The sequence below is a fragment of the Mauremys reevesii genome, linkage group 20 (assembly GCF_016161935.1).
Source record: "Mauremys reevesii isolate NIE-2019 linkage group 20, ASM1616193v1, whole genome shotgun sequence".
Taxonomy (NCBI): domain Eukaryota; kingdom Metazoa; phylum Chordata; order Testudines; family Geoemydidae; genus Mauremys; species Mauremys reevesii.
In genome coordinates, this window is record NC_052642.1 from 17,521,591 (window position 1) to 17,539,529 (window position 17,939).

A 17,939-nucleotide genomic window follows, 5' to 3' on the forward strand; every position below is an offset into this window, starting at 1 on the left:
ACACTTGAACCATGTCTACTGCCCTTCAGAATCTCTCTGATGTGTTCAATGCGCTGTTGCTACACAAGTCACTGCCACAGTTGCATGCAGAGGAGACCATCGCGTGTGGCCTGTGGTATTTGCATGTCCTTGTTGCACAGGTGCGCTCACAGCTACTCTGTGGGGCTAGCTTCTGGTGCAGGGGGCAGCACCCTCATTTTAGGAACAAAATATCCCTTGCTCTCTATCAAAGTGCCATTGTTGACAGAGGCTGCTTGACGATCCTGGACTGTTGCATGATGCCATATGTCTGACTGACCATTTGCACGTGTCAGGTGCTGCCTGAAGGAGGTGGTTGGTAGTGGCAGTTTCTCTTTTGTATCAGCTGCAGTGTGTCAGTAACCTAACTGCAGGCTGGTCTTTAGAGGCCTGCTCCTATCACCTACAGCGTGGTCAAAGGGCAGAAACACTCAGAGCTGGTCACATGGCCCAGGTGGTACAACAAGCTAGAAGGGAGCTATGTATCTGCTTGTTGATGGCTTCATAGATTAGTCACTGCATGGATGGACCTGACCTAAGCCGAGAGTTCATGAAGACCCAAGCAGGAGTTGAACCAAGCAGCCCTTTCTCAGTATCACTAGCAAGGGTTGAAGGCGGGTAACTGCAGTCCTAACAACATGCAAATCCCCCAGGCAGGAAGTGCTGGCCCTTTTTATGAATTTTTTTCGGGTTGGATGCCCAATAACTTTGAAACACGACGTCCTCGAAAACTGCTCCACTTCCAGAATCTGTGTCCACCCACCAACTATCTCCCTAAAATGGGCTGGCAATGAAATTGTTCTAGTTGATGGATTACCCTAACTCATTAATAAGACCCCCTTTTTAAACTGACGGGTAGACTTAGACGTTTGTCTCCAGGTCTCAGGCCTGGGATTCCTTCTGTCGTCTTGAGTCAGAGCCCAAATCCCTGGAGAGGCAGGACCATGCTGGGCCCATGGGAAAAGAGGAAATGGCCCTATGGTGCCTCTTTTAAAATACCCACTATGGGGCTAGTCATGAGTGCGGAAGCGGTTTAGCATTGTTTTGCTTTCTGATACATTATGTTCCCCTGTAACATGACCTGCTCTACAGTAGGAATTGTCATGATGCTTATTTGGCTTTGTGAAGTAGTCAAGCAAGAGGCAATGCTGTTTCCCAGAGCCACTGAGAGGTGGGTTTTTTGTTTTTTTTTTTTTTTTTACTGCACTCACCTCTTAAATTACTGTGTTGAGCTCATTGTCATTCTGACGTTGACTTCGTAGTGATAACAGCAAAGGATAGTGCACCTTTAAATGACAAGCTTTGTGTTTAATTACCCAAATCAAATGACATAAATATGAATGAGCGCTAATGGTGGTACTTGGTTTTTCCGGAAACCATTAACAAAACGATTCTTAAATTATTTGTAAAGAAAATGAGAGGAGAAAAGAGGAGCGAGAAGGCTATTAGGCATCTAACACACTCCTGAATTATTATATAGTCAACTACCTAGCAAATATCAGGCTAAATGAGCTTGCAAAAAAAAAAAAAAAGGTGATTTGTGGCTGAGGCTTTTCATGGCTGTAGACACCCTGACCTGTTGTGGTATGCTCGCGTCTACTAAAATGGGGGTTAGGTGTCTTGGTTGGTTATTGGACTCAAGCCTAGTTAGAGGACTGACAAAGTGCTGCAGTGACATGTTCAGTTTCTCTTAGACTTCCACTAGGGGCCATCATGATCCTCTAGTCTGACCTCCTGCACATCACAGGCAACAGAACTTCACCCATCCACTCCTGTCATAGACCCGTAATCTCTGGCTGAGTTACTGACATCACATTGCAGACTCCACCATTTTCTCCAGTTCAAACCAGTGACCTATGGCCTGTGCTAAACAGGAACGTGAAACCCCTCCAGAGTGTCTTGGGGGAAAATTCCTTTCCCTTGTAAACTGCCCCAAAGAACTGCTGCTTTGGCGTGGCAGTGTGTGGGTAATAAAGGAGTTTGGTTTTTGGAAGTACCACGTCTCTTTGAGGAGCCTTTCTTTATTTAACAAAAAAATAACAGAAAAGTAAAACTGTTGAGGTTTTTCAGTGGCAGTGAGGAGTAGCTAAATGCAGGAGCCAAGGCCTTGCAGGGAGCTAATGGAATACACTCTGGGTATTGCTTTGCCTCGTTCCCATATCACCAAACCATTCCATAATCTGGTACAACAGATGCTCTGCTCCAGAGAAGCCAAGTGCCAGAATACTGGTTGTGTGTGCTGCTCTAGTCTCTTTTAGGAGAATCCCACTTTCTCCTAAACTTGCTGGAACTTCAAACATAACTAAAAAAAATACACAGCCCCTCCCCACTTAGCACTAACTATAGCAGAGACAACAAGTACGCTGGTGCCTAAGAGCAGGTTTGCCTCCTTGTGTATAGGGGATGATGGATGTGTGACCGCTAGTTGTGCTAGACTGGGCCTGTCGCTGAGAGGACCCCTCCGTCAAAGCTCCAGGGAATGGGCCCTGGGTGTAAAATAGAGCTGGTTGAAGAGGTTTTTGGAAATTGTGGGTAAAGTTTGCCATTCCATTGCCTCGTGAGAAAGAAGAGGGCACCAGCCCTCCGAGCAGAGGCACCTAACCCACGGTGCTAAGTGCTTGAAACTGTGGAGCTCCTGCCTCCATGGTTTCCATTCAATCACATGTTAAGGAGGGACATACAGAACAAGTACATCATTCTCTGACTTCTGCTAATTGTTAGTTGCATTCCATAGCCATAAAAGTTAACTGCACCAGGAAATCACAAAGGCTCTTCTGCCTAATATTTTACCCACCGTTGCCAGTAATTGCTAATTAAATTTCAGAAATGGTAGCGTTGGGAGCAGGCTCGTGCAATCTGTCACTAGAAGTTCCATAGGACCCCAGTGCACATTCTGGAACCATTTCAGCAACACTTGCTGTTTGTTTGCAGGCATACTTGTGGGATAACAATAAGGATCTAGTGGAGTGGCTGGAGAAACAGCTAACAGAAGAAGACGGCATTCGCTCAGTGGTGGATGAAAACATCAAATACATCTCCAGAGACTACATCCTCAAACAAATACGCAGGTAAGCCAAGGCCTGATTTCCCACAACGAGGCAGCGCGCTAGAACGAAATCCTCACCCCCACTTTAGTAAGTAAAAAAGCTCCCTCTAATTTCAGTGGTGGGCTGTGTCTATATGAGGGCTTTTGTCCCCTAACGTTTGCCACGCTTGCTAACCGTTGCAGCTCTGAGGGTGTTATAGCAATGACAGTATTAATGCAGAGGACTGTTGTCATCCAACCCCTCTAGGACGAGGGCTGGAGATCCTGCAGTGGGAAATTTGGGGACAGGGAGCCCTCGTATAGGCAAGAAGACCAAAGCAACTAGAATTTGGCCCTCAAGGGCTCAGTCCCGCCAGGTACTTATATGGCCTGCCTCACTGCAGTTTCAGAACGCCACGGAATTTGTGAGGGGTTTAAATAAAGGGACAGGGTGAGGTTGAAATCAAGTTTTGTTTTTTAAATACATGCACTTAGCTTTAGTAAAAGCCCTCACGTTGTTAAAACTGAGCGAGTTTTAGAAATCAAACCTGAAACGTTGTTACTTGTCTTCATACCACGTTGATTGGATACAAAACCTAACCATGACATTGCTTTTACAATACATTTTCAGTGTTGGTATCATTTGAGTTCAAGGTGCCTGTAGTCCGTGAAAGCCCCTCAGCTCAGAGGCCCTGCTTCAGCCCTACTGACATTAAGAGCACACGTTGCTGAACAAGGTCATGGAAGCCCCAGTAAATCGGGTTAATACTTGTGGTGTTCCCCATATTGACACAAATACAGGAAAATTAAAGTGGCTCCATTCTCTGCATTAATGTGAGTGGGAAGTGAGGAAAGCTCTCTGAGCTACACTACGCTATTGTCTCCTGCTAAAGGCTTAGCAGATATTGGGTAGGGTAGAGTATTGCAGCAGGCCGCCTTGGATCGGTTTAGAATTTCGTCTGTCTGTCTCACATAAAGGATGAGTTCTCTGTTCCCTTCCACAAATCCTTCTGCTGCTCAAGTACACTAGTACAGAATATGCTTTCTGCACCCCCTCTTTTCTCTGGGGAAACTGGACCCAGCTTCTAATGTCCTTTCGGTTCTGATTAATTTTCAAAGATCATGCAGCAGGACAAAGTGCACAGTGGAATCCAAATGTCGACACTATTTTCTCTCGTGTTAGGTACCAAAATGCAACTTGATTATAGACTGGAAAGCCTCCCGCGTCTTGCAGCCTTTCCCCAAAACACATAACTAGAGTTCGAGGGGAGTGTGAGGTACCCAGTAGTGACTGTGAGCTGGAGCCAGACAGCTCTTGAAATCACATTTCTGGAAAGGAGAAGGTACCCTTGGGAGCAGCCTTCTAGATCAGGGAGCGTGAGTCTCGCATCTTCCTCTCTCTGCCCATTACAATCCTTGACACTGCCCTGAGTTTACTCTTGGTTGTGCAAAAGGCATTTTGAAGAGGAAGTGTCCCCTATCAGGGAGAGTCCCACCCCCTCTGGCATCCACATGGACCTGAACTCCCTTATGCGTCTGTGCTAGAACTGTGCATTGCTTGGTGCTGAGACACTGTCCTCTTAGATTCACTAAGATCTGCTTGAGCTTAGTTCATAAGAAACCTCTTGCTGGCTTGTCCAGACACTGTTCAAGATCCTCTATTTCAACTACCCTTTAGAGCAGGGAATGAGATTGGGTGACAATGTTTGGGCTTAGAGAAATTTAGCCAGCTGAGTACAGCCCAGTGTGCAAACTCTGTCAAGTTGTGCCAGGAGGAAGGGGCTAGCGGTTGGGGTGAGATGGGGGATGTTGCTAAGCCTCTTGTCTTTGCAGCTTGGTGCAGGCCAATCCTGAGGTTGCCATGGATTCCATCGTCCACATGACCCAGCACATATCCCCTACCCAGCGAGCTGAGATCGTGCGTATTCTTTCAACCATGGACTCGCCTCCTTCAACATAAGAGGATCCGGTTCCCGCCCTCTTCCCTTTCCGGTGACAAAAGGCTCAATTGTGACCACTGTACTGAGAAGCGGCTGCAAAAGGAAGGATGGTATTTTTAATTTTTAAAATCAGACTGACCAGAGCGAGCACCCACTCTGGCCCCAAAGACATAAGGAAAACAAACTGCTGAGGAATTAACTTATGGCTGGCTGACTGTACCTTATTTATTTAACGACGAGTGACTGGACCAATGCATCAGCTAGCTGTCTGGCTGCCCTCTGCAAGCAGTAGGAAAAGACAATGAAGGGTACCGTGGTACCATGAGGTCTTAGAGCAGCAAAGTAGGGGCTCTTACACTGTGCTCCTCTCCCCCTGCATCGTTCTAGTCCTTCCCCTCCCCCAGTCTGGTGATGGTGGTCTTGGTTCAGTAGACAGATGTGCCAGTAGCATCAGCAAGTAAGAGGCACTTGCTGCACCAGTGGAGTGCTGGCTGGTCAGGAGTTTGTTAAACGCACAAGGGGAAGATACAACAACGAAATGGGAAAATGGTGTTTGTGGTTCTGTTACGCAGGGGAGGAGCTAATCCTGCCCTCTCCTCTCCGATGGTCGCAAGTTTCACTACATGTCAGTCTTGGGTGTTTACTTAGTACCTGTTGTTTCAGTATTTTCATTCCAGGGGCTAGAGCGCAGGCTTTCGTGGTCTCAGATAGGGCAGAGACGAAGTGGTAGCCTGTAAATACTTAGGTTACAATTATTACTGTTACTGTCATAAACTGGATCCTAGAGGTATGGCAAATGTTAGCTTTTCCTATCACATGGGTTAATTCCAATCCCACCCAACTCTGGTCCCCGCTCTCATGTGGCTGCAGAAGGAAATTGATATTCTATCTGCACATTCACAGGCTGTAGTTAAGGTTGAGTTGGCAATTCCGTTACTTATTCAATCCCTAGGTGTAGGAAGCAAACTCTCATTCCATAAAGATGGGGGGAAGTGGCAATAGTTAACGTCACAGAAACACTGACATTAAAACCAGCTCGCTGGCTCTTCATTTTTTGTACTTTTGTTACTGAAAGTGTTTTTAAAACAAAAAATTCAGCTGCTCCGTCTCTCGGGTGGACAGAGGCATTTCAGCGCTCGTTAGAAAAATGTAAATGGGAGTCTGGGTAATTTTGTAAATGACTTTTTTTTAATTTTTGCATGTGTTTGTAAACCCCCCCCCCTTAAATGTGTGGCAGTCCTCCATCCATGTACTGAGGAGCTAATTACTGTCTCCCATGGACTTGATTGCTATTACTGTAACAGCACGGTCTATTCAATCAATACTACACAACAACAAACCCCAGTCACCTTGTTGGCAGGTACAGAATACACTTCAACAAATTATGTCAATGTTATTTTCTTTCTTGTCTACGCCACCAAATAGCTAATACTTATCTTTATTGTTCATTTGACAGACTGACATGGCTAAGTGAGGCTGCACTTTATCCAAAACTTTCTTGGGAATTTTTTTTTTAAAGGGGATTTAAGTTTTACACACAACTAAGTTAAGATTACAGCACTGACCCCAGATCAGAATCATTCAAGGAAAATGTAAACCTGAAATTCCCAGAAACATTCTGTTGAACTAATTTAGCAGACACAGAGGAGGCCTGGTAAGAATTTCATCATTGGGAGTTCTGCACAACGATTTTAAATTGCTTTGGCAGGTAGGTTGATTTTTTCCGCCCCCAAAAACATGGCTGTATTTTTTTTACTGAGGGTTCCTGGTCGTGATATAAACCACAGCACAACCCCGAGATGACAGCACAACATCTAGTCTTAATTATTTTCATAGGTATGGATGTGAAAAGTTGTATCAAAGCAGTCATGTCACTGAGGGCTTGTCTACACTTACCGAAGGATCGCTGCTGCAGTGAGCGATGCATCGGCAATCAATTTAGAGGGTCTTCATTAAACCCTCTAAATCAACCGCTGATCATTCTCCTGTCAACTCCTGTACTCCACCTGATCGAGAAGAGTAAGAGGAGTGGATGTTGTGTAGTGTGGACCCTACGGTAAGTAGATCTAAGCTACGGTGATTTGAGTTACGCTATTCACGTAGACAAGGCCTAATTGTCTTTATAAATAATAATTGGAAATCCGGAGTAACATGTTTCTCCAGAAACATTAAAATTAACAGTATCAAATTTAATACATTACAATTGATCTATTTAAATTTAGAGTGTCTGTTTGTCCCATAGCTACTGTAAAACAATAATATAGTGATGTTTCTACGGTATTATCACTTCCCAGCAGTGTCAGAAACTGGTGTAAACCATAAAATCAACACTCAGCTTTGAGGCAGCAGTTGTGCAAATGATGTGTTGACCAGATCCTCCCTCTTAACCATCCCAAAGACATGTACCCTCTGTCAGGGCCAGTGAACGTGCAGCTGCAGCCAGATGTGATTTGTAGTACATGTAAGCTTGTAAAAATAGCTTAAATCCCTGCTGCCACTTTTAGCAAGACAGCACAGGTGCATCTACACAAGCTGCCTATGACACCCCCAGCTGTGGTGAAGACAGAGCCTTCCACTGCAAGCACAAATTCTCTCAACTACACCTGTACTAGTAAGAATTTATTTGAATGACTGACTGCATTTTCTGTTGTAGCAAGACTTTGTTGGTGAAAGGTTTATTTTTGAGAGCTTCACCAAGAGTTACTTAGGTGGTAGGCCCTGAAATTACATCTGCTTGTGTTACTGGCACTCTGATGTACTTAGCAACCCTATAAAAAAAAGCTGTACATACCGTAATCATTTGAATACACCCATTCTCATGCATTTAAAACATTTCTCTGGTAGAGGATTCTAGAGCCTTTACGAAGTTTCACTGCTGACGCGTGTGAAATAAAAGATTAGGGAGAAGCACTTTTCCATCCCACCCACTCATAGACAAGTTAGTGCAGCTTTGAGGAGCCTGGAAGATGCTTGTAAGCATTACAAGGCTATAGTTCTTCAGTGCTGTTCTACAGGTTAGCATATGAGGTAAGAGCTGGTACAGGTAGCACAGGCTAGGCTAGAAGCTGGTTATTTCTTCCATCCTGACCCTGCAAGGTTAGTGCCTTCCTCCCAACTCTCCTCGCCTAGGAGATTTTTGACAAGCAGATGGACACAAATTATTGCAAGGGGTAAGGGGCTGGTTTTGGCTTAATTGTCCTTTGAATGAAATGAACAATTCATAAAAAAAACAAACCTTGGTTTAATAGTAAATGGCTCCAACCTGCAAACAACCGTACTATTCATGTCTTAATTAAACCTGAAAGCATCACATAAAAGCCACTTGTGAGGAGCTACACACAGACCATGCCCAGCTTCAAGCTCCACTTTTCACGGTGAGTGTGACAGCCAGAGGCTAAGACCACCTAGTAACTTTACCAGCAAACCAAGTATACTGTTACGTCCTGTTGTTGTACTATGCAGTTGGGAAAGGAGGCACCCTGAGTAAAAACCAAACCCCGGCCATGTTACTGCTGGACATCTATGGTACTTGCTGATGTATTTCACTTACCTCAAGTTTCTTTTAATAAAAAGAATCCGTTTAAGACTATTTTCATTGCTACAAGTGGAACCATGTATTCCGTACATGGGGGCTTTGGTAAGCGCTCCCTCTTTTAGCTCTACCTTAAATGTAATGGAGGCGGTTGTTAATGCACTGAGACTTTTATGCAGAAGGCACTAAAAGATGATCATCACATTGTTAATGGCTGTAAGGATGGGACCAACCACCACATCGAAACATCCTTGAATTCTGAGGAAGTTCAGACACAGGCACGTGACCCTGCCGCTCAAGATGGACTGAACTAAAATAGCTGAAGAGCTTGGGTAAATTCACATCTAGAGCTCAACCTCAAAGTTCAGCTCTAGATCACTTCAAGAGTCTGGGCTGCTTATTCCGCTAGTGGGCTTGCGTGGCCACCCCTTTCATTCCACCTTTACTCAAGCTCCCTGGATCACACAGGTTTAAAATGTGTGCTAAGCCTGGGCTATGTGATACTTAAAAGCACAAGTATTTTCACCTGGTCTCGTAAGTTGCCAGCCCTTTTCTTCATTTCATTCCCCTTTGTAACTTCTCACATCATGAAGCCAGAGGCTTAATTTGTCGCATCTATCGTTCCCATGATGTCAAACAACTCTAAAATGTGGATGCAGGAAAATCTGAGTTCTGAAATAGAAAAGAGTTTATAGTCAAACACAAATATACTCAGTGGAATATAAATCAAGGCAACATCCAGCACATTAACATTCTTGCCTTCTTGTTACAACACACAGGAGCTGATACTCCTCCATCAACACCATCAGCTTGGCTCTGAGAATGGTTGAACATTTCCCAGCGAAGCAGAAGGGGAATGAAATTGCACCTTGCTTTAATTTCACTTTTCTTTTTCACATGATCAGTTCCGAACAGTCTTTACCACACTGGTTTGTGGCAAACTACCGAATAGATGCTTTGAAGTGCTAGGAGTGATTCCTGGTCTAGATTTAAATCAATCTAGTGTTTTCCAGTTCTTGAAGCCTGTGTCTGCTTTACCGGTATTGGCAAACTAAGGGCAGAACTGTCAAGTCCACATGTGTCTGTTCTCAGTGCAGATAGAGCGAATGCAGTGAATGGTGTACACCCATTATGCAGACCCATGAAAAGTTTGACTATAAATTTATTTCCTTTGGCATTCTGAACCATGTCCCAACTCCTATACTAGATATGCATTCATAGAAACTCCCACCCAGAGCTTCTGAAATTGAATTACAAGTATAGCTAATTTAAATGCTTCCCCCCGCCAGCTAAGTTACAAACATAAATCCAATACAGACTTCACCCCACACAGGTTTTAAAAAATCTCCACCTCTAATTAATGGCAAGTATTTAACACAATTTCAAACTGAATTGTATCAAGCCGGCAAACACACAAACCCAGCAGTTCCAGTTCTTTTCATGCATTTCGTGTACCAGAATCCTGAGGGTTAAAGACATAAATCACCCTAACAAACATAATAAAATTTAGAGGGGAAAAAACCTATTGAACTCCAGCAATGCATTTAAAACTCTTTAGCCTAAAATATCTACATATTAAAACGCCAAGAAAAGTACCAAAGCTGTAAGCTTTCAAAAGCCCGAGATCAAAGCGCTAATATCATCTTTTAATTTAAACCGTGTGTTGCATCAGTCTTAAGAGGGATGAGAGAGATCAAAACAAAAACTGAAACAAACTGTGGCTTTGTAGCTGTTTTTGTTTTAGTCTCTTCTCTCAATTTGGGCCACGAAATAGGTCAGCTCCATTACTGATCAGCCGTCCCACAAATATTTAAAACAAATTGAATTGCACAGCCAATACCCATCACAATTACGCCAGGCACAATAACTAAATTAGCAATTCAACAAAATAATTGGAAATGCGATTCTCTCTATTCCACAGGCTCCCTCGGGGGTTTAGCCGATCTATGGGGGGAAAACTCCGCTTTACTAATTCTGCAGCTAATTAGAGACACTTGTAAATGAAGTTGTTTGTCTGAAACTTGAAATTCTCTGCTGGGGGAGAGGAATAATTCAGACCCCCCAAAACACACTCACCTAGCTGATCTGCAAGGTTTTTAAAAGGGTATAATGCACATACAGCTAGGAACTAATAAGCAGATCTATCAGGAATTAATAAAGAATTAATATTCTGTTGGGAAAAATCTTACTCGCTGTTAATTAGCAGTATTAGGAAAACTTAGTGGAAACCATTCTGGTATCACTGTCCTTACGAATAACCATTTACACCTTTTGACCGTAAGATAGTCCTGCAATGAGAGCGGGAGCATTTTCTGCCAACTCTCCACACCACCCTGGCTATCATTCTGTAGAGACGGGGCGTCTACGACTAGCCACGGCCAGGTAGCCAATGGTTCACCAGCTGTTAGGAAGCATTGTTGTAGAGAGCAGGACTCGGAAGCCTGGCTCCCCTTCGATTTGCTGTGTGACCATGACCTGGTCACTTGGTTTGTTTGTGCATCAGTGTAATCCCTCTGCAAACTAGACCTCGTACTCACCTGTCCCACAGGACTAATGGTGGGCATAATTAGCATGCAAAGTCCAAAGCTGATACAAGCTCAGCAATACCACCACCACACTAGTGAGTAGAAGGAAAATGGGACTGGTAAAAGTTGCCTATAGACACAGACTTCTACAACCGCCAATATAGCCTGACCCTGGCAAACAGCAAGATTCACTCAATTCCTTTTCCAACTAAAGGCATGGCCCATAACAACCATGCCCTACCCAGCACTGGCCAGCCACCATTAGCCCAATACTGGACTGAATATTTAATAGAATGCCAGTGGCTGGGGTAGGTGTCTATTAAGGTTTGAATTTTGCAGGCCCATAGAGTCTGTGTTTAGGGGAGACCTAGGAAAGAAAGACTCCTTGGTTACAACATGGAATGTACAGACCAAACTGAATTCCAGAACTCTGAGGTACTTACCAAGCATATGAAACATTTAGTCCTTGGGTAATTTGCCCTTTTTTGCTGTCGGAATAAGCTTTGCGTCCTAGCTGGTCTCTGCAGTAATTCACATTGACCACAGTAACACCTCCTAGCGAGGGCAGAGCTGATTAACTGCAGGCTGCCCTACCACTGGACTCAGCCAAGTAACCACTCGAGACACTCCTGGAGATGGCTCTGATTAGCCCCTACTCAGGAATTACACAGGCTGCGTTTCTCCTGCCAGCATATTCAAATCCTGGAAACGTACCATTTTCACATCAGGAATAAAGAACTGACCTTACCAGCAAGGCTAGCAGATGAAACGGGGTCCTTGCAGGCTAAACCCTCCTTTCTAAGGTTCCCTTGATATATCACACTAACCAGGTAGGGGGGAAGAAAAAGCCTGCTTAAATGCTGATAAGTAAATTCAAAAGCATCTTTAGTAGGGCTTTGAATCACTCTTATCTCTTCAAACAATATGAACTAGAAGTTATCACATTTAAAGTGTTTCATGTGACCCTTTTAACATTACCTCCAGCTCTTCAAACCAAGTGCTGCAGCTACAGCTTTAAAGGACACAGGAGTCAAACTGAAAAGGAATTTTAAACTGGGCACGTAGTCCCTCAAGTCAAAGCAACGTCATGCTACGCCGAGAAGAGACGCCGGCCAACTTGTTGGAGCAGCAAACTCCAACGTAGGATACGTGCATTTGGCTTCCTTCGAAACATCTTTAATGTTTGCTCTGACTGCGTAAGCGGCGTGAAGCCATTCCGCCGACACTAACTTGGGAAGCGGCTAATTTCCTCCACTTGATGTCCTTCAGAATTGTGGGGATTAAACCATGAGATTTTTGGTAATGATGCCGGCAGACCACATGTCGGAGGCCTTTAGCTGTTCAGATAATAAGTGCTGGTGTTGTTCAACATGCGGAGAAAATACTTCTGGTGTGTCAGCCCAAGGTCTTGCTGGTATGGTGGGGTGGGGTGGGGGAATAAACCAGACCTGCTGCTGTGTTGGCTTATGAGCAATGCTTGGGATAAGGAATGGTGTGGAGGAGTTCATTGCATTGCCACAGCAGACAGTTACACTGTAAGACAGACCACAGTGACCGGCTATTGCTACTTTTGCAGCCTGTCGTTTTAGGCCAGCCAGGCATGCTCTGATCAGTAGGCTGCAGTTCTTTCTACTAAACATCAGCCTGTTAATTGACACGATCTTGCTCAACACACTATTACACTGAAGCCTGCTTCCATAAAGCCAGCCTCCCCTCTGCTCACTGTGACCTACATGTGCTGCAATGCTTCTCCTCTTCCTCCCCCTCCTCCTAGGACACAATACAAATATAGTGGCTTTGTCCACCCCTCGACAGCACTAGTTAAGTAGCACTACTTACCCTTGATCCTTTGTGGCTTGATTTCGCCACTCGGCCAGCCATGCCCTCGTACATTGCAGGGAGAGCTGAGACTGTTGCAAACTTCACAGCATAAAGTCATTATTTGGATCCAAGAACAGAGAGCAACAGTGACATTTGCTACGTTGCTGCCTGGCAAATTCTGACCAGTCAGAGCCCTGGAAAATCAATGTGCTTCTGTGCTACCTATGACTACAGCTTTGCTGCAAGTGGAATAAAGATTTATTCATCCACCCTACATACATTTTGTAAGACAAAGTCAATGCTCACCTTGACACAGATATTTTATAAACCCAAGAAAAATGTTATATTTTCTACAGGGGACAGGAAGTGTACTCCACCCACTGATCAAGAAGGCCACAACTGGACCGTGGCCAGCAAAGGATCATGATGCAACACACTTCTCTGTTTCAGCACTGGCATTTCCATGCCATGTTACTGTTCTACAATACACTGCTACTGTCTTTTATTGCAGTTGCTGTGATGCTAGACAAATCTCAAGTGCCTAGTGCCAAGGAGAGTCGGCTGAACAATGGAGCTAATGTCTATTGCCCGGCTGCAAAGCATCGTCAAGGTGAATCTTTGGAACACTCTGCCCAAGTTTAATTAAAGCTAAGAACTGATCCATTTTCTAATTCCATATTGGTTATAAGATCAGTTTGATGCAACTGAATCTATTTGTGTTCTGTGTTTAACCGAAACAGAAGTGCCTTTACCCTGTAACTAAGAGAATGAGTATTCAATCGCCTGAATTTTCAATCAGCCTCCAGTATGAACTTGAAAAAAAGAAAATATTTTGCTTACTGGTTACTTTCTGTTCTTTGTGTTCCTTGATACTGGGGTGTAGAGTTTGGATCACGCCATCCTAGCAAAATAAAACAAGTCAACTCCACACAAAAGGAAAAGGAGGCTTCATTCATCATTTAAAAAAGCCTCTGAATTCAGTCTTGATAACAGTCCTGAACTCATTTAAAAATCAGCATTAGCCCCACACACAAAAATAAAGTATTAGATTTTATTAAAATGCAAATCAATCAACTAATCTGTCTTTCAGGTAACAGTTGAATAGCAGGATCCGTGTCAATTAAAATAGTTTCCAATTTATTCTTTGCTGGAAGGAGGGTGGTATCCTGAATTCTAAAACCGCCTTGTATGATTATGTATTTTATACCATCTCTGCTGTCTCATACCTTTCATATGTTCTAGCTAATTAAGCATATTTTCTCTCAATATTTTGGAATAACTGTTATTTCAGTGTCATGCAGAGTGTACCACTAGTGGGGGAAACCCAATACTTCCATAAATTCTGGCATATTGTCATATTTATAGAAGCCAGTATTAATGTCATTCATCCACCCGATTAGGTGACCACAAGTAAACATATTATGTATAAAATACCCAAGGAGGTTATGTTATAACCAAAGCTGAAATAGCTCCTGCTGAGATATACTAGTTTATAACTGGCCTGATTTCCAGCAGGGCACAGCTCCCAACAGCTGCCACTCGGGTAAAATCAGGCCACTTATTTAGGAACCTACATTTTGGCATTTTGGCCAGTGCTTTCACCCAACCCCCACTGGATGTACACTCCGAAGTTCCAAAGAAGGGAACACTTTTTATAATCCTTATCTTATTACAGACAAATGTCAAAGCAAAACAGACAGTTTTAAGTGATTGAATAAACATGCACACAAAAAAAAGACATACCTTTACATTTTTGTAGAAGTGCTTTGAAGTTCCTCAAGATAAAAAGCACTATGCACGTTATTAATTGTCCTTATTAATTTACCACATACTAGAGCAAGCCAAAGAACTGAGATAAATTCTCAAATTCAGAGGGAGAATATATCACTAGAATTGCAGTCTTCTTTGTTAGGATCACCTCGTCAATGCATCAAGATGTGACTAACGATTCAATGCTTCTCTACAAATTAAAACAGGTGTGGGAGCCAGGACTCATCTCACCATCTGACCTTGTGTCAGTGGCCTCTTCATTTCTCAGTTAGTCCATCTGTGAAATGGCTATAACAATGCTTACCTCCCTGTAGGGATGTCATGAGATTTAAGCAATGTTCGCAGAACTCTTCAAGATCCTGACATGACAGATGCTCTGTAAATGTAATTTGAATGAACCAAAAGAATACAGACTCCTTTGTTGTGCATTAAAACAAGTAACAGGTTAAAGATTTAAAAAAAAAAAAAACCCATTGAAGAGAGTTGCTTAATTAAACTAGCATATATCCCTCAAATCCACATTCAGACACACCGGATGCATTCACTGCACTGTCAACACTTGGTTAGTCAATGTACAGGCTATTTTAATCAGATTATTTAAAGAACAAAACAGAACCAATGTAGTTACACAAGTCAATGCAATGGCCATCTTGCTATTATACTACAAACACATGCACACATTATTTATGCAAGATAATCTTCATCTGAGATTGGTCACAGCAGGCTAATAAATCCCCCTTATGGGGATTTAATTTTCAGCTTTTGACCTTCTGATGTAAAAAAACAAGTGAATCATCTCCTCTTGCCAGATTTACACCGGTGCTAACCTCTGTAGAAAGTGTCACTAGTGGAGAGAAAAGGAAGAGGCCTCAAAGAATCCTGAATGCTGAACTGAAAATTCACAAACATTTTCCAATTGCAAAAAATATCCCTGGTCACGCACGTGCGTTCAGCTGGGAGCGGTTCCAGGACTGACCTTTTACGCATACTAAGCCGTGCTTTTGGAAGCCCAAGCGTTTGGACTCTGGAATTCAGGCTACCCAGGGATGGGGAGCGCCTTTTTCCGGCCACGTTAATGGCATTTTAGCCATCGGCTGCTCAATCAATGCACAGCTGCAGCATTCGAAAATACTGCCGCAGAATCGTGCACTTCAAACGAAGGTTCAGGCAGTTGGTTTAACACAAATGTAGGTCCCCACTCTGCAGTATGATCTGCTTAAACAGCCACCTTCGGAACCCCCCTAATTTCAGTGGGATTCTAGACAGGCGTAAGGGTCTACTTGTGCGGATAAGACTGCAGGATCAGGACCACAAATACAAGATGATCAAAAAGGGAAGGTAGGGTATGTTCTTGAGGTGTCATGGACAGATTCTACACTGAATTGCAAAAAATATATGGGGGAGCCCTCTTGCCAGAGTACATTTCCTCCTTAACTCTGATCTGATACTGCACAATTCCGCTATGGGGTCTGCAGGAAATAAAATAATCCTCAGCAAATTACAAGCCATCCTAACAGACAAGACAATACACACTTTCTGAATGAACTTAAAAAGGAAGGATGCTGGCGCTTCCCTGGACATGACATTATCCACGTCGCGCTGGTCTTGAAATCCAAGTCGTGGGCTACCGCCTGGCTAAAGACTCAATGAACCCCACTGCAGCCATCACTAAGTGAACCACAGGAGTGGAGCTCGGAGCTACAAACTGCCCCGTATCAAGCAGACCAGATGTGACAACGTGGCGGCAGCACAGAGGCAAGAGTCCAAATGCACACGAAGGGTCCCACTGGGCTTTAGCCAAACGCAGAGAACAAAAGTAAGTGTCTGTGCATATGTTTCCCTTCTGCAGAGGCTTGATGCTAATTCTGCTTGGGTTCTTCGGGATGCGTGATTTTGCCAAACAACGATCGATAAAGCTCCGTCCTGGGAAAAAGGGAGAAAGGAGGGGAGGGGAGTAACTTTTCAAGGTCAAATTGGAAGCAAGAGGCAGGCAGCGCTACCATCCGCCGCTTCAAATGAAAAGGCCGTCGTATAATTAAAAATGCATTCAACAATCTTTATTAATAAATACAAGTGTAGGGAAGAACTTGTGTAAGACCAATCACATGCAGTACAGAAATATGTAAATATTTCAGTGTGGCTGGATACCATCTCTCTAGGGAATGAGGTTTTCTATAAGTTTGCCCTTTACAGACAGCCTCTTCAAGTAAGAAAACAAGATTGAATATTTTAATAGGCTGTATGAGAATGCAATGCCATAAGGAGGATTCAATCAGACAGCCTATGTGGGACTATAATTTAGTTTTCATACATTTTCTTGGATTTGACGGTACTTGAAAAACAATGAAAATGACCCAGCAACAAGATTCCAATTAGTATCACATATGCAGCAGTTCTGATAAGAGAGGCGAGTTTCCCTTTAAAAATCACCACATCATAGGCTGATTTTCTTTCTTTATTTTTAAGCTTAAAACCTAAGTAGTCAGGGAAGGTGGTGGGGGGGGGGGGGGGATTATTTACAAACTCCAGCTGCAAAACAGAAATGTATGTGGTCATGGCAATCTAGAGAACCCTTAGGGAAAAAGCATTCGGACGGGGCTACATTCTGAGCTCCCAGTTGTACTCAAAGTGGAGAGGACACAGAGAAAACTCACAGAAGAGAAACTACCTCCTCGCCTGTGTTGCTAACATCATCTAGGATTATTAAAACAAAGAATTTCAAATAAAATCAGAGGTGCCGATCACCCAAAACTCACTCAGGCCAGGAGCTGTTCAGCCATGATTTCACTGGGACCCTTTTCTGTCTCGTTAATTAATTCATGAGAGATGGGGCCAACGTATGAAATTCAGACCTGGACTGAGATTTGGGCTCCTGTGTCTATTAAAAATGTGAGTTGTTGCCTAAGAACTATTGTGCACATGCACGTCGCACACTAGGCTGTTATGAATGATACATTTATACAGTATCGGCTGCAGAGGAAAACACTTATTTGTATGCCCCACCCCCTTCATCTGATTTCTCCATTTAGACTGGAACTGCCTGTATCTCTGTACACTTGCAGCATTAGCACTAAGGGGCAGCAGTCTTAATAGGGGCCTCTAGGTGCTACCAGAATATAAATAGAGATTATTGTTAATACTGTGACACACTTACAGTGTGTATATATTTTTACACACACACACACACACACACCCCCCATAAACAGCATTTCCAAACAGCCCTAAAGAACGGCTTGACATCACTTTCCTGAAGGTAACAACTTACAAAACCACACCACTGTTTCCTGCAACAGATGAAGAGCTGAAGA

At 43.5% G+C, this 17,939-nt stretch overlaps 2 protein-coding genes across 11 annotated transcripts in view; one reads left to right on the top strand and one right to left on the bottom strand.

Annotated features, from left to right (window-relative positions):
* The window catches only part of ACACA (acetyl-CoA carboxylase alpha), a 207,377-nt gene extending 201,009 nt beyond the window's left edge, over positions 1-6,368 (top strand). For all 10 annotated transcript variants that reach the window (XM_039507941.1, XM_039507936.1, XM_039507932.1 and 7 more), the window contains 2 exons: positions 2,950-3,086; positions 4,877-6,368. In XM_039507941.1, the coding sequence (XP_039363875.1) occupies positions 2,950-3,086; positions 4,877-5,003 (264 nt within the window). In that variant the 3' untranslated portion in view covers positions 5,004-6,368. The remainder of the gene's footprint in view (positions 1-2,949; positions 3,087-4,876) is intronic.
* Positions 6,369-15,194: 8,826 nt separating this feature from the next.
* Positions 15,195-17,939, bottom strand: part of AATF (apoptosis antagonizing transcription factor) — an 83,453-nt gene continuing 80,708 nt past the window's right edge. The window contains exon 12 of the mRNA XM_039508493.1: positions 15,195-16,554. Coding sequence (XP_039364427.1) covers positions 16,491-16,554 — 64 coding nt within the window. The 3' untranslated portion in view covers positions 15,195-16,490. The remainder of the gene's footprint in view (positions 16,555-17,939) is intronic.